General features: G+C 38.4%; 1 protein-coding gene across 1 annotated transcript in view; it reads left to right on the top strand.

The window, feature by feature from the left end:
- Window positions 1-6,990: 6,990 nt before the first annotated feature.
- The window catches only part of LOC109872521 (cotranscriptional regulator FAM172A homolog), a 363,856-nt gene continuing 347,908 nt past the window's right edge, over window positions 6,991-22,938 (top strand). The window contains exons 1-3 of the mRNA XM_031817675.1: window positions 6,991-7,102; window positions 7,781-7,915; window positions 10,360-10,461. Of these exons, the coding sequence (XP_031673535.1) occupies window positions 7,816-7,915; window positions 10,360-10,461 (202 nt within the window). The 5' untranslated portion in view covers window positions 6,991-7,102; window positions 7,781-7,815. The remainder of the gene's footprint in view (window positions 7,103-7,780; window positions 7,916-10,359; window positions 10,462-22,938) is intronic.

Here is a 22,938-nt window from a genome sequence, read left to right as displayed (position 1 = left end):
GCATAAGGTAGCTTAGATATACATGGCAAGTGTTGCTATGTTAGACCTCTCTCTCTCTCTCTCTCTCTCTCTCTCTCTCTCCCTCTCTCCCTTTCGTTCTCCCTCTCTCCCTCTCTCTCTCCCTCTCTCTCGCTCGCTCCCTCCCTCTCTCTCTCTCTCTCTCTCCCTCTCCCTCCCTCTCTCTCGCTCTCTCTCTCTCTCTCTGTCTTTCTCTCTCTCTCTCTCTCTGTCTTTCTCTCTCTCTTCTCTTACAAATGTGCACTTAACACCTTCCTGCAGAAAGGCTTCTCATTCATCAACTCTGTTTGTCCCAGTGACAAGCGGGGCACTTCCTGAATACCAATATCAGCTAAGACAATGCGTCGCTCCACTCAGCCAGTAACCTTCAGCTAAATGTCATTCTGCTTAATCCTATTTGAAAATTAAACATTGAAAAACCTTTAGCGTTTCGTCCTGCCCCTTCTCCCACCCTCTGTTCCTTCATCCCTCCCTCTTCCCTCCCTCGTTTCCTTCATCCCTCCCTCTTCCCTCCCTCGGTTCATTTTGCGTGGCATTCGTAAATATGATGTTCTTCAAGTGATTGGATTGTTATTGAACTGTGAAGTGTAATAGTCATGAGGTATAGCCATTACCCCTCTCTCTCCTCCCCACCCTCACCATTTCTAACTATACTGTGTCAGTACCTGGTGTCTTCCTCAAGGTATAGAGTTGTCATGAGGCTGACTAAACCTCCCCCTCCATCTCTCTCTTTCCTCTCCACCCCTCATACTCCCACTCGTTGGTCTGTCTATCAGCTGACAGTCCACTGGCTCGGTGATAGAGAGAGGGAGAAATGGAGAGAGAGAGAAAGACTAAACAAAGAGGAAAAGAAAGCAGAGATGTGCGAAGGGCCCCATGAATCAAACTCACATATTTACATAAACAAATCCTCCCCGTATAGACAGTAATTACCACGGTGACAGTGTGGCAGAAGAAGAGAAAGAGGATGTCTGATTCGGCCAGAGACACAATGACTGAGCCAGAAACTCCATCAAAGTGCTCACATGGAGGGGCCTGCTCGCATGGAGGGGCCTGCTCGCATGGAGGGGCCTGCTCGCATGGAACGGCCTGCTCGCATGGAGGGGCCTGCTCGCATGGAGGGGCCGGCTCACATGGAGGGGCCTGCTCGCATGGAGGGGCCTGCTCGCATGGAGGGGCCGGCTCGCATGGAGGGTCCTGCTCGCATGGAGGGGCCTGCTCGCATGGAGGGGCCTGCTCGCATGGAGGGGCCTGCTCGCATGGAGGGGCCGGCTCGCATGGAGGGGCCTGCTCACATGGAGGGGCCTGCTCGCATGGAGGGGCCTGCTCACATGGAGGGGCCTGCTCGCATGGAGGGGCCGGCTCGCATGGAGGGGCCTGCTCGCATGGAGGGGCCGGCTCGCATGGAGGGGCCTGCTCACATGGAGAGGCCTGCTCGCATGGAGGGGCCTGCTCACATGGAGGGGCCTGCTCGCATGGAGGGGCCTGCTCGCATGGAGGGACCTGCGCGCATGGAGGGGCCTGCTCGAATGGAGGGGCCTGCTCCATGGAGGGGCCGGCTCACATGGATGGGCCTGCTCGCATGGAGAGGCCTACTCGCATAAAGGGGCCTGATGGAGCTGTGATGTGTGTTCTAGATAGGTAGAAAGCTCTGGTAAATAACCAAGCACTGTGTGTGTGTGTGTGTGTGTGTGTGTGTGTGTGTGTGTGTGTGTGTGTGTGTGTGTGTGTGTGTGTGTGTGTGTGTGTGTGTGTGTGTGTGTGTGTGTGTGTGTGTGTGTGTGTGTGTGTGTGTGTGTGTGTGTGTGTGTTCCAGGTGGGAGATCAAAATGGTGCAGCTCTGGAAGATAAAGAGAAGCCTGTGGTGGAGGAGCTACGGAAATGCTACTTCAACCAGAACCCTGCTGGATCTCAAGGCCCAGGATGAACAGCATGTAGCAACAAATATCATCAATTAAATCTACTGCACTCTATTCAGAAGACTCCTTCCACCAAAATCAGTTTGTGTTAAAAATTAGAAACATTGTATAGTGTATGCATCACAGGGTTAGAGAAGCTCTGTGTGTGTGTGTGTGTGTGTGTGTGTGTGTGTGTGTGTGTGTGTGTGTGTGTGTGTGTGTGTGTGTGTGTGTGTGTGTGTGTGTGTGTGTGTGTGTGTGTGTGTGTGTGTGTGTGTGTGTGTGTGTGTGTGTGTGTGTGTGTGTGTGTGTGTGTGTGTGTGTGTGTGTGTGTGTGTGTGGTGTGTGTTGCATCATTGGGATTTCATCTTTTTGGTGTACATCCATGGGACAGGTTTCTGGATTGGAGGCAGAGTTTGTTTGCTTGAGAAGATGTGTTTCCAGGGACTGATCACTGAGGTTGAAGCAGCTCGTGTAAAGGCATTGGTGTCAGCATATTTTCTCCCAGTTCAAACAACAAACTTCAAATACTCCGATTTAGAGGAGAAGATGTGTTATGGTTACAGACTGTCACCAGAATGTGTCCCACCATGTAACAGACAGTACTGAGAGCATAGTTTGTTATTTCTGATACTTTCCCTACCAGGTTTTCAGTATTTTCTTATTGATGAGACAAGACAGAATCTAGTAGAATTAAACATGAAAATAAAAAACGATCACCTTTCTTCAAACTTTTAACACATTACAACTGTTTTTTATTCCATCCCAATACATTATCAACCAGGTAGCTATGTTTCAACTTTCTAATACATTGAGAGTAAACTAAGTGATATGTTCCTGTTTTTCTTATACACTCTTGGGAAAAAAAGGTGCTATCTAGGAAATAAAAGGGTCTCCATTGGCGAACCCTCTATAGAACCCTTTTTGTTAGAACCCCTTTGAGTTAAATGCAGAATATAACCTATTCCACAAGGGTTCTACATGGAACTTAAAAGGGTTCTCCTATGGAGACAGCCGAAGAACCCCTTTGGATGTTACGGCTTTCTAGTGGTGATGAATGAGAGTCGGACCAAACTGCAGCGTGTCGATTGCGATCCATATTTAATGAACAAAACGTAACACGAAATAAACACAAACACTACAAAACAAAGACCGAAACGAAAACCGAAACAGCCTATACTTGTGTAAAACTAACATAGAGTACACATAGAGTACACATAGAGTACACATAGAGTACACATAGAGTACACATAGAGTACACATAGAGTACACATAGAGTACACATAGAGTACACATAGAGTACACATAGAGTACACATAGAGTACACATAGGACAATCACCCACGACAAACTCAAAGAATATGGCTGCCTAAATATGGTTCCCAATCAGAGACAACGATAAGCACCTGCCTCTGATTGAGAATCACTCCAGACAGCCATAGACTTTGCTAGAAAACCCCACTAGCTACAATCCCAAATATCTACACACCAAAACCCCAAGACAAAACACGCCACAATACAAAAAACTCCATGCCACACCCTGGCCTGACCTAATACATGAAGAAAAAACACAAAATACTTAGACCAGGGCGTGACATTGGAACCCTTTTTTCTGAGTGTATATAGTTTCCTGCAAATGAGTGGCCAGTAGGATAAATAAGAATTCAGACCCCTTGACTTTTTCCACATTTTGGTATGTTACAGCCTTAATCTAAAATGGATTAAATAATTTTTTCCCCCCTCATCACTCTACACACAAAACCCCACAATGACAAAGCAAAAACAGGTTTTCATACATTGTTGCAAATTTATACAAAATATTCCGATCCTTTACTCAGTACTTTGTTGAAGCACCCTTGGCAGCGATTACAGCCTCGAGTCTTCTTGGGTATAACGCTACAAGCTTGGCACACTTTTATTTGGGGAGTTTCTCCCATTCTTCTCTACAGATCCTCTCAAGCTCTGTAAGGTTGGACGGGAGTCTCACTGCACAGCTATTTTCAGGTCGGGTTCAAGTCCGGGCTCTGGCTGGGCCACTCAAGGACATTCAGAGACTTGTCCCGGAGCCACTCCTGCGTTGTCTTGGCTGTGTGCTTTGGGTCGCTGTCCTGTTGGAAGGGGAACTTCCCCACAGTCTGAGGTCCTGGGAGCTCTGGAGCAGGTTTTCATCAAGGATCTCTCTTTACTTTGCTCTGTTCATCTTTCCCTCGATCCTGAGTAGTCTCCCAGTCTGTACTGCTGAAAATCATCCCCACAGCATGATTCTGCCACCACCATGCTGCACCATAGGGATGGTGCCAGGTTTCCTGCAGACGTGATGCTTGGCATTCAGGCCATTGAGTTCAATCTTTGTTTCATCAGACCAGAGAGTCTTGTTTCTCATGGTCTGAGAGTCATTTAGGTGCCTTTTGGCAAACTCCAAGCAGGCTGTCATGTGCCTTTTACTGAGGAGTGGCTTCCATCTTGCCATGCTACCATAAAGGCCTGATTGGTGGAGTGCTGCAGAGATGGTTGTCCTTCTGGAAGATTCTCCCATCTCCACAGAGGAACTCTGGAGCTCCGTGAGAGTGACCATCAGGTTCTTGGTCACCTCCCTGACCAAGGACCATCTCCCTCGATTGCTCTGTTTGGCCGGAGGGGCAGTTCTAGGAAGAGTCTTGGTGGTTCCAAACATCTTCCATTTAAGACAAATGGAGGCCATTGTGTTCTTGGGGACCTTCAATGCTTCAGAAATGTTTTGGTACTACACGGACTGTCTTGGAGCTGTACGGACTATTTAGTAAGCATTTCACTGTAAGGTATTCGGCGCATGTGACAAATAAACATTTTGTTTGATCTGAATTCCTTCAACCTCATGGCTTGGTTTTTGCTCTGACATGCAGAGTCAACTGTGAGACCTTATGTAGACAGGTGTGTGCCTTTCCAAATCATGTCCAATCAATTTAATTGACCACAGGTGGACTCCATTCAAGTTGTAGAAACATCTCAATGATAATCAGTGGAAACAGGATGCACCTGAGCTCAATTTCAATTCTCATACCAATGGGTTTGAATACTTATGTAAATAAGATATTTTTCATTTTCATACATTTGCAAAAATTGCAAAAAAAATGGTTTCGCTTCGTCATTACGGGGTGTTCTGTGTTGATTGATGAGGAGTTTTTTTCAGTTAATCCATTTTAGATTAAGGTTGTAACGTAACAAAATGTGGAAAAGGTCAAGGGATTTGAATACTTTCCTAATGCACTGTATATGATCATATAAACTACTAATAAAATAACAACAAAATGCTCTCAAGCTATTCTTTTTCTCCACGTGAAAAATTGTGCTGCTTATATTTAGCATAATACAATGAAAGCTATTATTTTCATATTGGTGTAGGAATTGAAGCCACTGCTCGTGTAAGATGTTAGGATTTACACAAGGTTCTCTCATCTATTCTCAGGAAAGAATGGAAGCTGTGGTTTGTTTTGTCTTTCCAAAACAAACACTCACTATTCAATCACATTCTTATACATTTTCATTGCTGACAGGTGATATCTTACTTATAGAAAACACCAGTCAATGGAAAATGAATCCTTCATCACAAATACTCAATAGTTGTTTTATGGATAATTGCGCTTTGCAGGATAATGTGATTATTGACACATAAGCAGCAGGGAATTCCAAAGAAGAGCTTATTCTAATGTTTAGGATAAGAATAAGCTTCCCCCAGGAGTTATGACTCATTGATATCCCTGAATAAAGGAAACATATTTCTGTGGCTTTTGGGATGTAATGTTTATGTTGGAGGATGAATACAGTGCCTTCAGAAACTATTCACACCCTTGTACTTTTTACACATGTATTTTGTTACAAAATGGGATTAAAATGGATTTAAATGTCATTTTCTGTCAACTATCGTCACAAAACACGCTAATGTAAAAGAGAAAGAAAAATCTGAACACTTGTATTTTTAAATCGTGAGAAATACAACAGTATTCAACCCCCAGAGTCAATACATTAGAGTATACACCTTTGGCAGCGATTTCAGCTGTGAGTCTTTCTGGGTAGGTTTCTAAGAGCTTTACACACCTGGATTAACAGTTGCACATTATTATTTTCAAAATTCTTCAAGTTCTGTCAAATTAGTTGTTGATCATTGATTGCTTGACAACAATTTTCACGTATTGCCATAGATTTTCAAACAGATTGAAGTCAAAACTGTAACTCCAAACTTAAAGGTTTGTATTCAGGACAAAAAGTTCATTGCTTTGTCACATTTTGTACAGTATTATTTTAACTGCCTTTTTGCAATAGAATGCATGTTTTGGACAGGCTAGCTTCTGTACAGAATACCTTCTTTTCACTCTGTCATTTAGGTTAGTATACAATGTTGTTTATCCATCCTCAGTTTTCTTTTTGTATGTGTGGGGTACAGAGATGAGGCAGTCATTCAAAAATGATGTTAAACACTATTATTGCACACAGAGCAACTTCTTATGTGACTTGTTAAGCACATTTTTACTTCTAAACTTATTTAGGCTTGGCATAACAAAGGGGTTGAATACTTATTGACTCAAGACATTTCAGCTTTTCTTTTTTAATGAATTTGTACAATTTCGAAAAACATAATTCCACTTTAACATTGTGGGGTATTGTGTGTAGGCCAGTGACATTTAAACTTTTTTAAGTCAAGTTTGGGGCGGCAGGGTAGCCTAGTGGTTAGAGTGTTGGAAGGTTGCAAGTTCAAACCCCCGAGCTGACAAGGTACAAATCTATCGTTCTGCCCCTGAACAGGCAGTTAACCCACTGTTCCTAGACCGTCATTGAAAGTAAGATATTCTGACTTGCCCTATTAAATAAAGGTAAAATAAAAAGTTTAAATTCAGGCTTTAACAACAAAATGTGGAGAAAGTCAAGAGGTGTGAATACTTTCTGAAGGCACTGTACTCTTGAAAACCGTGGGTGCGGGACCGTGCGGTCATAGGTTGGGAGAGTCGAAAGTCTGTAATGTTGTACTTCATTCTTCCAATGTGACGTGCCTTGGTGGGTGGAGCTGTCTCTTTAAATATTCCTTCCAGGCGGTTGTCTCGGTAACCCGGAAGCCTCCATTTCTAAGATTCCTTCCTGTTTTGTACATTTTAAGGAGGCAGTGTCAGTGGATGCTGGATGATTGTTATTTGGACATTCGCTTGTTATGTGTTGGTATGTGATTCAAGCAAATTGCATGATTGTAAAATAAACGAATATATGCCATGCACACGTGTGAAACGAACGCGTTGCTCCTGGAGGTGGCTTTACGTTTATGCATGCACACTCCCTGTCCCTGGGTTTAGGTTGTTTGGATACCTCTGCATCTTGCACGCAAGTGCTTGCATATTCATGTGTAGCTATATTGTTTAGCTAACTAGCTACAGTAACTTACTAAAATGTCAGCGCCTGTTATTTCCGAAGTTAGCTCGCTACATGATATTTGCCTTAACTTTCCTTTGCAGTTGCATGCTTCTGCAACCCATAGCAGGTTAACTACTTAGCCTCATTGAATTAGGCTATACGGTGACCAAATGGTAGTGTTGGATACCACACCATGCAGTGTGGTTACGACAGTGGTGTCAAGAAATGGCACAAATTAAATAGTAAGCTAGGGGAACTGTTGTTCTCTGTGTATTTATCTTGATAACTATTTAAAATGTATATGATTCCTTCTGCATTATTGTATGTATTCATTCCTTGTAACTATTATCACAAATGAATGTCCTGCCTTCACTAGTAATGTACATATCTTTAAAATACAAACAATGTAGTTGTTCATGTAACTAGTTACTGTTTTAAAAAACAATATATATAAAGTAGGAGCCCCATGTTCTGTTCCCTTCCATGTAGAATGACCTGCAGTGATCCACAAGAACAGAACATCCATGCTTACTCGACCCTGCACTTTTATACTGTTCATTTTGTGGATAACCATGGCCCAGATTCCTGGCCAGGAGGATAAAGAGAAAACAACTGCACTGAAAGGTAAGCAACTAGCTAGTTGGTCTTGGCGTCCTTGTATAGTTGAGTGTGATTATGTGATTACTCACAGCTGGAAGGTAAATGTAAGCTAACCAGCTTGTATTTCTTGGTGTCCGTTGTGTTGTCTGTCACAAGGGCCCTTGAAGACTGGTGAACAGTTCTCCTACTGTCTGTCACCTAGACATTTGTTTTCAGAGAGGACTCTAGTTTTTGAGAGTAGGAAGGACTAGATAAAGGGAGAAATGTGCTTTGCCCTCTCAATCTCAAGCCTGAAGGCTACTGTCTTTTTTCTCTGCATATCCCCTTTGTCTTTCCACGGGTTCCAGTAAAGATGAGACACGCACTGCCTATGTTTGAATTGAGTATTTAGGATGCTTTCCCCTCAAACATATTTATTCAATTCATATGGAACAGCTCTGAAGAGTGTTGAATAGACAATCTTCAGTTCAAACAATAACACATTTTGGACCCCACTTGTGTTTTGGTTAACAGCTGAGAGATGAAGCTGGAGAAATGTAACCACTCTCAAATTCATAGACCGAGCTATGGATGCAAGGACTGACCATCCCAGATGGGATGGTCATAATAAACACAACATGCAACAATTTCAAAGATTTCAATGAGTTGCAGTTCATATAAGGAAATCAGTCAATTGAAATCAATTCATGAGCCCCTAACACATCTCCTTCAAATAGAGTTGACCAGGCTGTTGATTGTGGCCTGTGGAATGTTGTCCCACTCCTTTTCAATGGCTGTGCGAAGTTGCTGGATATTGGCAGGAACTGGAACATGCTGTCGTACATGTCGATTCAGAGCATCCCAAACATGCTCAATGGCTGACATGTCTGCTGAGTATGCAGGCCATGGAAGAACTGGGACATTTTCAACTTCCAGGAATTGTGTACAGATCCTTGAGACATGTGTCCGTGCTGAAACATGTGGTGATGGCACCAGATGAATGGTACGACAATGGGCCTCAGAATCTCGTCATGGTATCGCTGTGCATTCAAATTGGCATCGAAAAAATGCAATTGTGTTCATTGTCTGTATCTTATGCCTGCCCATACCATAACCCCACCGCCACCATGGGGTACTCTGTTGACATTGTTAACATCAGCAAACCACTCGCCTACACAACGCCATACACGTGGTCTGCGCTTGTGATGCAGGTTGGACGTAGTGCCAAATTCTCTAAAATGATGTTTGAGGTGGCTTATGGTAGAGAAATGAACATTAAATTATCTGGCAATACCTCTGGTAGACATTCCTGCACTCAGCATGCCAATTGCAAGCTCCCTCAAAACATGAGACATCTGTGGCATTGTGTTGTGTGACAGAACTGCACATTTTAGAGTGGCCTTTTATTGTCTCCAGCACAAGGTGCACCTGTGTAATGATCATGCTGTTTAATCAGCGTCTTGATATGCCACACCTGTCAGGTGGATAGATTATTTTGGCAAAGAAGAAATGCTCACTAACAGGCATATAACCTGTTACTAACAGGGATATAACACACTTTACGTGTTGCGTTTATAGTTTTTGTTAAGTGTAGTTTTAGCCATGTTTTGAGGCTATACAGTATTTGGTTTACATTTTCATTATTCTTTGCTTATTTGAGCAGTTCCTGCCATAATATGGACTTATTTTACCAAATAGGGCTATCTTCTGTATACCACCCCTACCTTGTCACACAATTGATTGGCTCAAACACGTTAAGAAGGAAAGAAATTCCTCAAATGAACTTTTTAAGAAGGGACACCTGTTAATATTAATATGAAATGCACTCCAGGTGACTACCTCATGATGCTGGTTGAGAGAATGCCAAGCTTGTGCAAAGCTGTCAAGGCAAAGGGTGGCTATTTGAAAATAGATTTTGATTTGTTTATCCCTTTTTTTGGTTACTACATGATTCCATATGTGTTATTTAATAGTGTTGATGTCTTCACTACTATTCGATAATGTAGAAAATAGTACAAATAAAGAAAAACCCTTGAATGAGTAGGTGTTCTAAAACTTTTGACCGGTAGAGTATGTAGCAATTGCAAATGGCCTCTTTTTAATGTATTTTTTTGTTACGACTTCTAACCATGTCCAAGCACTCTGCAATAGCCTAGGTTTGTTTCCTTCTGTAATTTAGCCTAATTAGTTGTTGTTGTATATTATGAAACTGTACTAAGAGGAAACATTACTACAACACTGTAAATATGAATACGTAGCCGTAGCCTATTTCATTTGTTTCATTCTGCTAAACCAACATAGTCTTCCCAGCAACAATTGTCACTGAGTTCAAGTCACAGTAACTGGAAGTCTTGGGATAAAAACAAAACATGAAGCAAGAGATGAGGCTAGGCCTTTATCCGTTATGACTGCCTCTGTGTTTTCAGCAGGTTCTGAGTGTAAATGTTGCTAATATTGATTCTCTGTGACCCTCCCCACACCTGGCCCAGACTTGTTGTCCAGAATAGACTTAGACGAACTAATGAAGAAGGACGAACCTCCACTCACTTTCCCCAAGACGCTTGAAGAGTTTGAGTACACTTTCAACGAGCGTAAGTCATCATTTCTATTTTGTGTGGATGTCTTGCATGGAAATGATTGCTTTGCATTTAACATTACATGTTGTACAAATAATTTTGCTAAATCTCGGATTTGAAAAGATTCCGCATCATTTGAATGCACAGGAAATCATCCTCGTTTTGAGACCTGTATTAGAGAACCTGTCTCGGATTCTTCCATCTCTCTCTCTTCTGCTCTCTCCCTCTGTCCTGCACTGCTTTTGTCTCTTTCTCTCTTGCTCTCGCTCTCCTGCCCTTTCTCTCTCTCCTGCACTTCTCTCTCTCTCCCTCTCTCTCCCTCCTCCTCCTCTCTTTCTCTGTGTGACAGCCTCTGCTGGCTGGCTATGTGGCTGTCCTGAGGAAGACATGTTGTGTACTCTACGGCCTGTCAGTAACCTACTCAGCCTTGCACTCAGTCTGACGGAGGATTTGCATAGCTTTGCTGCCCTTAAGAACAGGCCCGGGCTGCCATGGCTGAGGAGCCTGCCTTGGGTGTCTTCTTCACTCTCCAAGAATATCATTTCTATATAAAGCCCCTCCGGCTCAGTGCTGCCATGACTGGAGGGTATTCTTCACCAACACCCAAGTTAGCCTACATCTAAATAGTGTAAAGAATATGACCATATTTAAGAGGCTGTATACAATTGAAACCGATATCTTAATTATAAAGATGATGACTTCGTCACAGTAGCCCTCCGGTTTTTCATTACTGGAAATCCAAGGTTATGTACACCTATTACGCTCCAGAATTGAGAACTGCATGCTAATTATGCCAGAAAAAGGGGAGAAATGTTGAGGAAACCTATTCCTCTGAGAGGCTGTGTTGTGGAGGCGATGGAGCTGAACTCTCATACACACACAAGTGCGCACACCCAAGTGCACACACACACACTTAATTACAGTGCCTTCAGAAAGCATTCATACCCCTTGACTTATTGCACAGTTTGTTGTGTTACAGCCTGAATTCAAAATGGATCAAATAGATTTTGTTTCTCACCCATCTACACACAACACCCCATAATGACAAAGTCCAAACATGTTTTTAGACATTTTGACAAATGTATTGAAAAGGAAATACAGAAATACTGTTTCTGATTTAGATAAGTATTCACACCCCTGAGTCAATACATGTTAGAACACCTTTGTCAGTGATTACAGCAGTGAGTCTTTCTGGGTAAGTCTATAAGAGCTTTACACACCTGGAATGTATAGTGAACAAAAATATAAACGCAGCATATAAAGTGTTTTGTTTTCATGAGCTGAATAAAATATCCCAGATACTTTCCATACACACGAAAAGCTTCTTTCTCAGAAATGTTGTGCAGCAATTGGTTTACATTCCTGTTAGTGAGCATTTCTCCTTTGTATTCAGGACAATAAAATGTGCAGCTTTACTTTAGTGCCTTATTGCAAACAGGATGTATGTTTTGGAATATGTGTTATTCTGTACAGGCTTCTTTCTTTTCACTCTGTCATTTAATGTAATGTGGATTAACTACAGTTCCACTTTGACATTACGGGGTATTGTGTGTCGGCCATTGACACAACATCTGGCCTTCGTCCATTTTAAATTCAGCGAGTAACACCACAAAATGTGGAATAAGGGGTGTGAATCCATTCTGAAGGCGCTCCAGGTTTACATAACCTTGGATTTGTAGTAATGAAAAACAGGAGGGCTACTGTGATGAAGTCATCATCTTTATAATTAACATACATGTATCAGTTGTATTAAAGCCTCCTAAATGTTTAATTCATTACATGGTCATATAAATATTTTCTGCATTGTTGGGAAGGGCCCAAAAGTTAGCAGTTCACTGTTAGTCTGCACCTGTTGTTTACAAAGCATGAGACAAATAAGATTTGATTTGAGACACACACGCCTTGCATGTAGGGTTTCATTAGGATCCACTCTTCCTTCTGTTAAGTGCTACTGTTTAATAGCTCACTTCTCGCCCCACTGTGTAATAATAGATTATACATTTTTTGCCGGGTTTGCCGTTGCGGAATAATTGAGAAAGTATGAGACCCTACGGCTATTTTGGTTAAGTACGTATACTTTGAGTATTTTAGCTTTATGGGTTTTGCAGTCTTAGAGGTCACAATTACATTTAATACTGTTTTGTTCTTCGATATGTTGCCGTGTCAACAGCAGGATAGATGGTTATGTTACAGTGTCAACAGAATGATAGATGGTCGTTAGTGTTAACAGAATGATAGACAGTTGTTAGTGTGTACAGAATGATAGATAGTTGTTACAGTGTCAACAGAATGATAGATGGTCGTTACAGTGTTAACAGAATGATAGCCAGTTGTTAGTGTCACCAGAATGATAGATAGTTGTTACAGTGTCAACAGAATGATAGATAGTTGTTAGTGTGTACAGAATGATAGATAGTTGTTACAGTGTCAACAGAATGATAGATTTTTGTTACAGTGTCAACAGAATGATAGATAGTTGTTAGTGTCAACAGAATGATAGATAGTTGTTACAGTGTCAACAGAATGATAGATAGTTGTTAGTGTCCACAGAATGATAGATAGTTGTTAGTGTCAACAGAGTGATAGATGTTGTTACAGTGTCAACAGAATGTAGATGGTTGTTACAGTGTCAACAGAATGTAGATGGTTGTTACAGTGTCAACAGAATGATAGATGGTTTTGTTAGCATCAACAGAATGATAGATGGTTTTGTTAGCGTCAACAGAATGATAGATGGTTTTGTTAGCGTCAACAGAATGATAGATGGTTTTGTTAGCATCAACAGAATGATAGATGGTTTTGTTCCAGTGTAAACAGATTGATAGATGGTTTTGTTACAGTGTCAACAGAATAATAGATGGTTGTTACAGTGTCAACAGAATGATAGATGGTTTTGTTACAGTGTCAACAGAATAATAGATGGTTGTTACAGTGTCAACAGAATAATAGATGGTTGTTAGTGTCAACAGAATGATAGATGGTTTTGTTAGTGTCAACAGATTGATAGATGGTTTTGTTACAGTGTCAACAGAATGATAGATGGTTTTGTTCCAGTGTCAACAGAATGATAGATAGTTGTTACAGTGTCAACAGAATGATAGATGGTTGTTACAGTGTCAACAGAATGATAGATTGTTGTTACAGTGTCAATAGAATGATAGATTGTTGTTAGTGTCAATAGAATGATAGATTGTTGTTACAGTGTCAACAGAATGATAGATAGTTGTTACAGTGTCAACAGAATGATAGATGGTTGTTACAGTGTCAACAGAATGATAGATGGTTGTTACAGTGTCAACAGAATGATAGATAGTTGTTACAGTGTCATCAGAATGATAGATAGTTGTTACAGTGTCAACAGAATGATAGATGGTTGTTACAGTGTCAACAGAATGATAGATAGTTGTTAGTGTTAACAGAATGATAGATAGTTGTTAGTGTCAACAGAATGATAGATGGTTTTGATACAGTGTCAACAGAATGATAGATAGTTGTTAGTGTTAACAGAATGATAGATGGTTTTGTTAGTGTCATCAGAATGATAGATGGTTTTGTTACAGTGTCAACAGATTGATAGATGGTTTTGTTAGTGTCAACAGATTGATAGATGGTTTTGTTAGTATCAACAGATTGATAGATGGTTTTGTTACAGTGTCAACAGAATGATAGATGGTTTTGTTAGTGTCAACAGAATAATAGATGGTTGTTACAGTGTCAACAGAATGATAGATGGTTTTGTTACAGTGTCAACAGAATAATAGATGGTTGTTACAGTGTCAACAGAATGATAGATGGTTTTGTTACAGTGTCAACAGAATAATAGATGGTTGTTAGTGTCAACAGAATGATAGATGGTTTTGTTAGTGTCAACAGATTGATAGATGGTTTTGTTACAGTGTCAACAGAATGATAGATAGTTGTTACAGTGTCAACAGAATGATAGATGGTTGTTACAGTGTCAACAGAATGATAGATGGTTGTTACAGTGTCAACAGAATGATAGATGGTTGTTACAGTGTCAACAGAATGATAGATAGTTGTTACAGTGTCATCAGAATGATAGATAGTTGTTACAGTGTCAACAGAACGATAGATGGTTGTTACAGTGTCAACAGAATGATAGATAGTTGTTAGTGTTAACAGAATGATAGATAGTTGTTAGTGTCAACAGAATAATAGATGGTTTTGATACAGTGTCAACAGAATGATAGATAGTTGTTAGTGTTAACAGAATGATAGATAGTTGTTAGTGTCAACAGAATGATAGATAGTTGTTACAGTGTCAACAGAATGGTAGATAGTTGTTATAGTGTCAACAGAATGATAGATAGTTGTTACAGTGTCAACAGAATGATAGATGGTTTTGTTAGTGTCAACAGATTGATAGATGGTTTTGTTAGTATCAACAGAATGATAGATGGTTTTGTTAGTGTCATCAGAATGATAGATGGTTTTGTTACAGTGTCAACAGATTGATAGATGGTTTTGTTAGTGTCAACAGATTGATAGATGGTTTTGTTAGTATCAACAGATTGATAGATGGTTTTGTTACAGTGTCAACAGAATGATAGATGGTTTTGTTAGTGTCAACAGAATAATAGATGGTTGTTACAGTGTCAACAGAATGATAGATGGTTTTGTTACAGTGTCAACAGAATAATAGATGGTTGTTACAGTGTCAACAGAATGATAGATGGTTTTGTTACAGTGTCAACAGAATAATAGATGGTTGTTACAGTGTCAACAGAATAATAGATGGTTGTTAGTGTCAACAGAATGATAGATGGTTTTGTTTGTGTCAACAGATTGATAGATGGTTTTGTTACAGTGTCAACAGAATGATAGATGGTTTTGTTCCAGTGTCAACAGAATGATAGATAGTTGTTACAGTGTCAACAGAATGATAGATGGTTGTTACAGTGTCAATAGATTGATAGATGGTTTTGTTAGTGTCAACAGAATGATAGATGGTTGTTAATGTCAACAGAATGATAGATGGTTGTTACAGTGTCAACAGAATGATAGATGGTTTTGTTAGTGTCAACAGAATGATAGATGGTTGTTAGTGTCAACAGAATGATAGATGGTTGTTACAGTGTCAACAGAATGATAGATAGTTTTGTTAGTGTCATCAGAATGATAGATGGTTTTGTTACAGTGTCAACAGAATGATAGATGGTTTTGTTAGTGTCAACAGATTGATAGATGGTTTTGTTAGTGTCAACAGATTGGTAGATGGTTGTGTTAGTGTCAACAGAATGATAGATGGTTGTTAGAGTGTCAACAGAATGATATATGGTTTTGTTAGTGTCAACAGAATGATAGTTGTTAGTGTCAACAGAATGATAGATGGTTTTGTTAGTGTCAACAGATTGATAGATAGTTGTTACAGTGTCAACAGAATGATAGATTGTTGTTACAGTGTCAACAGAACGATAGATTGTTGTTACAGTGTCAACAGAATGATAGATTGTTGTTCAGTATCAACAGAATGATAGATAGTTGTTACAGTGTGAACAGAATGATAGATAGTTGTTAGTGTTAACAGAGTGATAGATAGTTGTTACAGTGTGAACAGAATGATAGATAGTTGTTAGTGTCAACAGAATGATAGATAGTTGTTACAGTGTGAACAGAATGTTAGATAGTTGTTACTGTCAACAGAATGATAGATAGTTGTTACAGTGTCAACAGAATGATAGATGGTTGTTAGTATCAATAGAATGATAGATAGTTGTTAGTGTCAACAGAATGATAGATGGTTGTTACAGTGTCAACATAATGATAGATAGTTTTGTTAGTGTCACCAGAATGATAGATTGTTGTTACAGTGTCAACAGAATGATAGATTGTTGTTACAGTGTCAATAGAATGATAGATTGTTGTTAGTGTCAATAGAATGATAGATTGTTGTTACAGTGTCAACAGAATGATAGATAGTTGTTACAGTGTCAACAGAATGATATATGGTTGTTACAGTGTCAACAGAATGATAGATGGTTGTTACAGTGTCAACAGAATGATAGATAGTTGTTACAGTGTCATCAGAATGATAGATAGTTGTTAGTGTCAACAGAATGATAGATGGTTGTTACAGTGTCAACAGAATGATAGATAGTTGTTAGTGTCAACAGAATGATAGATGGTTTTGTTAGTGTCAGCAGATTGATAGATGGTTTTGTTAGTATCAACATAATGATAGATGGTTTTGTTAGTATCAACAGAATGATAGATGGTTTTGTTAGTGTCAACAGAATGATAGATGGTTTTGTTAGTGTCATCAGAATGATAGATGGTTTTGTTACAGTGTCAACAGATTGATAGATGGTTTTGTTAGTGTCAACAGATTGATAGATGGTTTTGTTAGTATCAACAGATTGATAGATGGTTTTGTTACAGTGTCAACAGAATGATAGATGGTTTTGTTAGTGTCAACAGAATAATAGATGGTTGTTACAGTGTCAACAGAATGATAGATGGTTTTGTTACAGTGTCAACAGAATAATAGATGGTTGTTACAGTGTCAACAGAATGATAGATGGTTTTGTTACAGTGTCAACAGAATAATAGATGGTTGTTACAGTGTCAACAGAATAATAGATGGTTGTTAGTGTCAACAGAATGATAGATGGTTTTGTTAGTGTCAACAGATTGATAGATGGTTTTGTTACAGTGTCAACAGAATGATAGATGGTTTTGTTCCAGTGTCAACAGAATGATAGATAGTTGTTACAGTGTCAACAGAATGATAGATGGTTGTTACAGTGTCAATAGATTGATAGATGGTTTTGTTAGTGTCAACAGATTGATAGATGGTTTTGTTAGTATCAACAGATTGATAGATGGTTTTGTTAGTGTCAACAGATTGATTGATGGTTTTGCTAGTATCAACAGATTGATAGATGGTTTTGTTACAGTGTCAACAGAATGATAGATGGTTTTGTTAGTGTCAACAGAATAATAGATGGTTGTTACAGTGTCAACAGAATGATAGATGGTTTTGTTAGTGTCAACAGAATGATAGATGGTTTTGTTAGTGTCATCAGAATGATAGATGGTTTTGTTACAGTGTCAACAGATTGATAGATGGTTTTGTTAGTGTCAACAGATTGATAGATGGTTTTGTTAGTATCAACAGATTGATAGATGGTTTTGTTACAGTGTCAACAGAATGATAGATGGTTTTGTTAGTGTCAACAGAATAATAGATGGTTGTTACAGTGTCAACAGAATGATAGATGGTTTTGTTACAGTGTCAACAGAATAATAGATGGTTGTTACAGTGTCAACAGAATGATAGATGGTTTTGTTACAGTGTCAACAGAATAATAGATGGTTGTTACAGTGTCAACAGAATAATAGATGGTTGTTAGTGTCAACAGAATGATAGATGGTTTTGTTAGTGTCAACAGATTGATAGATGGTTTTGTTACAGTGTCAACAGAATGATAGATGGTTTTGTTCCAGTGTCAACAGAATGATAGATAGTTGTTACAGTGTCAACAGAATGATAGATGGTTGTTACAGTGTCAATAGATTGATAGATGGTTTTGTTAGTGTCAACAGAATGATAGATGGTTGTTAATGTCAACAGAATGATAGATGGTTGTTAATGTCAACAGAATGATAGATGGTTGTTACAGTGTCAACAGAATGATAGATGGTTTTGTTAGTGTCAACAGAATGATAGATGGTTGTTAGTGTCAACAGAATGATAGATGGTTGTTACAGTGTCAACAAAATGATAGATAGTTTTGTTAGTGTCAAAAGAATGATAGATGGTTTTGTTAGTGTCAGCAGATTGATAGATGGTTTTGTTAGTATCAACAGAATGATAGATGGTTTTGTTAGTGTCAACAGAATGATAGATGGTTTTGTTAGTGTCATGAGAATGATAGATGGTTTTGTTACAGTGTCAACAGATTGATAGATGGTTTTGTTAGTGTCAACAGATTGATAGATGGTTTTGTTAGTATCAACAGATTGATAGATGGTTTTGTTACAGTGTCAACAGAATGATAGATGGTTTTGTTAGTGTCAACAGAATAATAGATGGTTGTTACAGTGTCAACAGAATGATAGATGGTTTTGTTACAGTGTCAACAGAATAATAGATGGTTGTTACAGTGTCAACAGAATAATAGATGGTTGTTAGTGTCAACAGAATGATAGATGGTTTTGTTAGTGTCAACAGATTGATAGATGGTTTTGTTACAGTGTCAACAGAATGATAGATGGTTTTGTTCCAGTGTCAACAGAATGATAGATAGTTGTTACAGTGTCAACAGAATGATAGATGGTTGTTACAGTGTCAATAGATTGATAGATGGTTTTGTTAGTGTCAACAGAATGATAGATGGTTGTTAATGTCAACAGAATGATAGATAGTTGTTACAGTGTCAACAGAATGATAGATGGTTGTTACAGTGTCAACAGAATGATAGATGGTTTTGTTAGTGTCAACAGAATGATAGATGGTTGTTAGTGTCAACAGATTGATAGATGGTTTTGTTAGTATCAACAGAATGATAAATGGTTTTGTTAGTGTCAACAGAATGATGGATGGTTTTGTTAGTGTCATCAGAATGATAGATGGTTTTGTTACAGTGTCAACAGATTGATAGATGGTTTTGTTAGTGTCAACAGATTGATTGATGGTTTTGCTAGTATCAACAGATTGATAGATGGTTTTGTTACAGTGTCAACAGAATGATAGATGGTTTTGTTAGTGTCAACAGAATAATAGATGGTTGTTACAGTGTCAACAGAATGATAGATGGTTTTGTTACAGTGTCAACAGAATAATAGATGGTTGTTACAGTGTCAACAGAATGATAGATGGTTTTGTTACAGTGTCAACAGAATGATAGATGGTTTTGTTCCAGTGTCAACAGAATGATAGATAGTTGTTACAGTGTCAACAGAATGATAGATGGTTGTTACAGTGTCAATAGATTGATAGATGGTTTTGTTAGTGTCAACAGAATGATAGATGGTTGTTAATGTCAACAGAATGATAGATGGTTGTTACAGTGTCAACAGAATGATAGATGGTTTTGTTAGTGTCAACAGAATGATAGATGGTTGTTAGTGTCAACAGATTGATAGATGGTTTTGTTAGTATCAACAGAATGATAGATGGTTTTGTTAGTGTCAACAGAATGATAGATGGTTTTGTTAGTGTCATGAGAATGATAGATGGTTTTGTTACAGTGTCAACAGATTGATAGATGGTTTTGTTAGTGTCAACAGATTGATAGATGGTTTTGTTAGTATCAACAGATTGATAGATGGTTTTGTTACAGTGTCAACAGAATGATAGATGGTTTTGTTAGTATCAACAGATTGATAGATGGTTTTGTTACAGTGTCAACAGAATAATAGATGGTTGTTACAGTGTCAACAGAATGATAGATGGTTTTGTTACAGTGTCAACAGAATAATAGATGGTTGTTACAGTGTCAACAGAATGATAGATGGTTTTGTTAGTGTCAACAGAATGATAGATGGTTGTTAGTGTCAACAGAATGATAGATGGTTGTTACAGTGTCAACAGAATGATAGATAGTTTTGTTAGTGTCAAAAGAATGATAGATGGTTTTGTTAGTGTCAGCAGATTGATAGATGGTTTTGTTAGTATCAACAGAATGATAGATGGTTTTGTTAGTGTCAACAGAATGATAGATGGTTTTGTTAGTGTCATGAGAATAATAGATGGTTGTTACAGTGTCAACAGAATAATAGATGGTTGTTAGTGTCAACAGAATGATAGATGGTTTTGTTTGTGTCAACAGATTGATAGATGGTTTTGTTACAGTGTCAACAGAATGATAGATGGTTTTGTTCCAGTGTCAACAGAATGATAGATAGTTGTTACAGTGTCAACAGAATGATAGATGGTTGTTACAGTGTCAATAGATTGATAGATGGTTTTGTTAGTGTCAACAGAATGATAGATGGTTGTTAATGTCAACAGAATGATAGATGGTTGTTACAGTGTCAACAGAATGATAGATGGTTTTGTTAGTGTCAACAGAATGATAGATGGTTGTTACAGTGTCAACAGAATGATAGATGGTTTTGTTACAGTGTCAACAGAATAATAGATGGTTGTTACAGTGTCAACAGAATGATAGATGGTTTTGTTACAGTGTCAACAGAATGATAGATGGTTTTGTTCCAGTGTCAACAGAATGATAGATAGTTGTTACAGTGTCAACAGAATGATAGATGGTTGTTACAGTGTCAATAGATTGATAGATGGTTTTGTTAGTGTCAACAGAATGATAGATGGTTGTTAATGTCAACAGAATGATAGATGGTTGTTAATGTCAACAGAATGATAGATGGTTGTTAGTGTCAACAGAATGATAGATGGTTGTTAGTGTCAACAGAATGATAGATAGTTTTGTTAGTGTCAAAAGAATGATAGATGGTTTTGTTACAGTGTCAACAGAATGATAGATGGTTTTGTTAGTGTCAACAGATTGATAGATGGTTTTGTTAGTGTCAACAGATTGATAGATGGTTGTTAGAGTGTCAACAGAATGATAGATGGTTTTGTTAGTGTCAACAGAATGATAGATGGTTTTGTTAGTGTCATCAGAATGATAGATGGTTTTGTTACAGTGTCAACAGAATAATAGATGGTTGTTACAGTGTCAACAGAATGATAGATGGTTTTGTTACAGTGTCAACAGAATAATAGATGGTTGTTACAGTGTCAACAGAATAATAGATGGTTGTTAGTGTCAACAGAATGATAGATGGTTTTGTTAGTGTCAACAGATTGATAGATGGTTTTGTTACAGTGTCAACAGAATGATAGATGGTTTTGTTCCAGTGTCAACAGAATGATAGATAGTTGTTACAGTGTCAACAGAATGATAGATGGTTGTTACAGTGTCAATAGATTGATAGATGGTTTTGTTAGTGTCAACAGAATGATAGATGGTTGTTAATGTCAACAGAATGATAGATGGTTGTTACAGTGTCAACAGAATGATAGATGGTTTTGTTAGTGTCAACAGAATGATAGATGGTTGTTAGTGTCAACAGAATGATAGATGGTTGTTACAGTGTCAACAGAATGATAGATAGTTTTGTTAGTGTCAAAAGAATGATAGATGGTTTTGTTAGTGTCAGCAGATTGATAGATGGTTTTGTTAGTATCAACAGAATGATAGATGGTTTTGTTAGTGTCAACAGAATGATAGATGGTTTTGTTAGTGTCATGAGAATGATAGATGGTTTTGTTACAGTGTCAACAGATTGATAGATGGTTTTGTTAGTGTCAACAGATTGATAGATGGTTTTGTTAGTATCAACAGATTGATAGATGGTTTTGTTACAGTGTCAACAGAATGATAGATGGTTTTGTTAGTGTCAACAGAATAATAGATGGTTGTTACAGTGTCAACAGAATGATAGATAGTTGTTACAGTGTCAACAGAATGATAGATAGTTGTTAGTGTCAACAGAATGATAGATAGTTGTTACAGTGTCAACAGAATGATAGATAGTTGTTAGTGTCAACAGAATGATAGATAGTTGTTCGTGTCAACAGAATGATAGATAGTTGTTAGTGTCAACAGAATGATAGATAGTTGTTAGTGTCAACAGAATGATAGATAGTTGTTACAGTGTCAACAGAATGATAGGTGGTTGTTAGTGTCAACATAATGATAGATGGTTTTGTTAGTGTCATCAGAATGATAGATGGTTTTGTTAGTGTCAACACAATAATAAATGGTTGTTACAGTGTCAACAGAATGATAGATGGTTTTGTTACAGTGTCAACAGAATAATAGATGGTTGTTACAGTGTCAACAGAATGATAGATAGTTGTTACAGTGTCAACAGAGTAATAGATGGTTGTTACAGTGTCAACAGAATGATAGATGGTTACAGTGTCAACAGAATAATAGATGGTTTTGTTACAGTGTCAAAAGAATGATAGATGGTTTTGTTACAGTGTCAACAGAATGATAGATGGTTGTTAGTGTCAACAGAATGATAGATAGTTGTTAGTCTCAACAGAATGATAGATAGTTGTTACAGTGTCAACAGAATGATAGATGGTTACAGTGTCAACAGAATAATAGATGGTTGTTACAGTGTCAAAAGAATGATAGATGGTTTTGTTACAGTGTCAACAGAATGATAGATGGTTGTTAGTGTCAACAGAATGATAGATAGTTGTTAGTGTCAACAGAATGATAGATAGTTGTTACAGTGTCAACAGAATGATAGATAGTTGTTACAGTGTCAACAGAATGATAGATAGTTGTTAGTGTCAACAGAATGATAGATAGTTGTTAGTGTCAACAGAATGATAGATAGTTGTTACAGTGTCAACAGAATGATAGATTGTAGTTAGTGTTAACAGAATGATAGATTGTAGTTAGTGTTAACAGAATGATAGATAGTTGTTAGTGTCAACAGAATGATAGATGGTTTTGTTAGTGTCAACAGAATGATAGATGGTTTTGT

The sequence above is a fragment of the Oncorhynchus kisutch genome, linkage group LG3 (genome assembly GCF_002021735.2).
Source record: "Oncorhynchus kisutch isolate 150728-3 linkage group LG3, Okis_V2, whole genome shotgun sequence".
Classification (NCBI taxonomy): Eukaryota; Metazoa; Chordata; class Actinopteri; order Salmoniformes; family Salmonidae; genus Oncorhynchus; species Oncorhynchus kisutch.
Note: the sequence above shows the minus strand (reverse complement) of the source record. Positions and strands in the feature narration are given on the sequence as shown.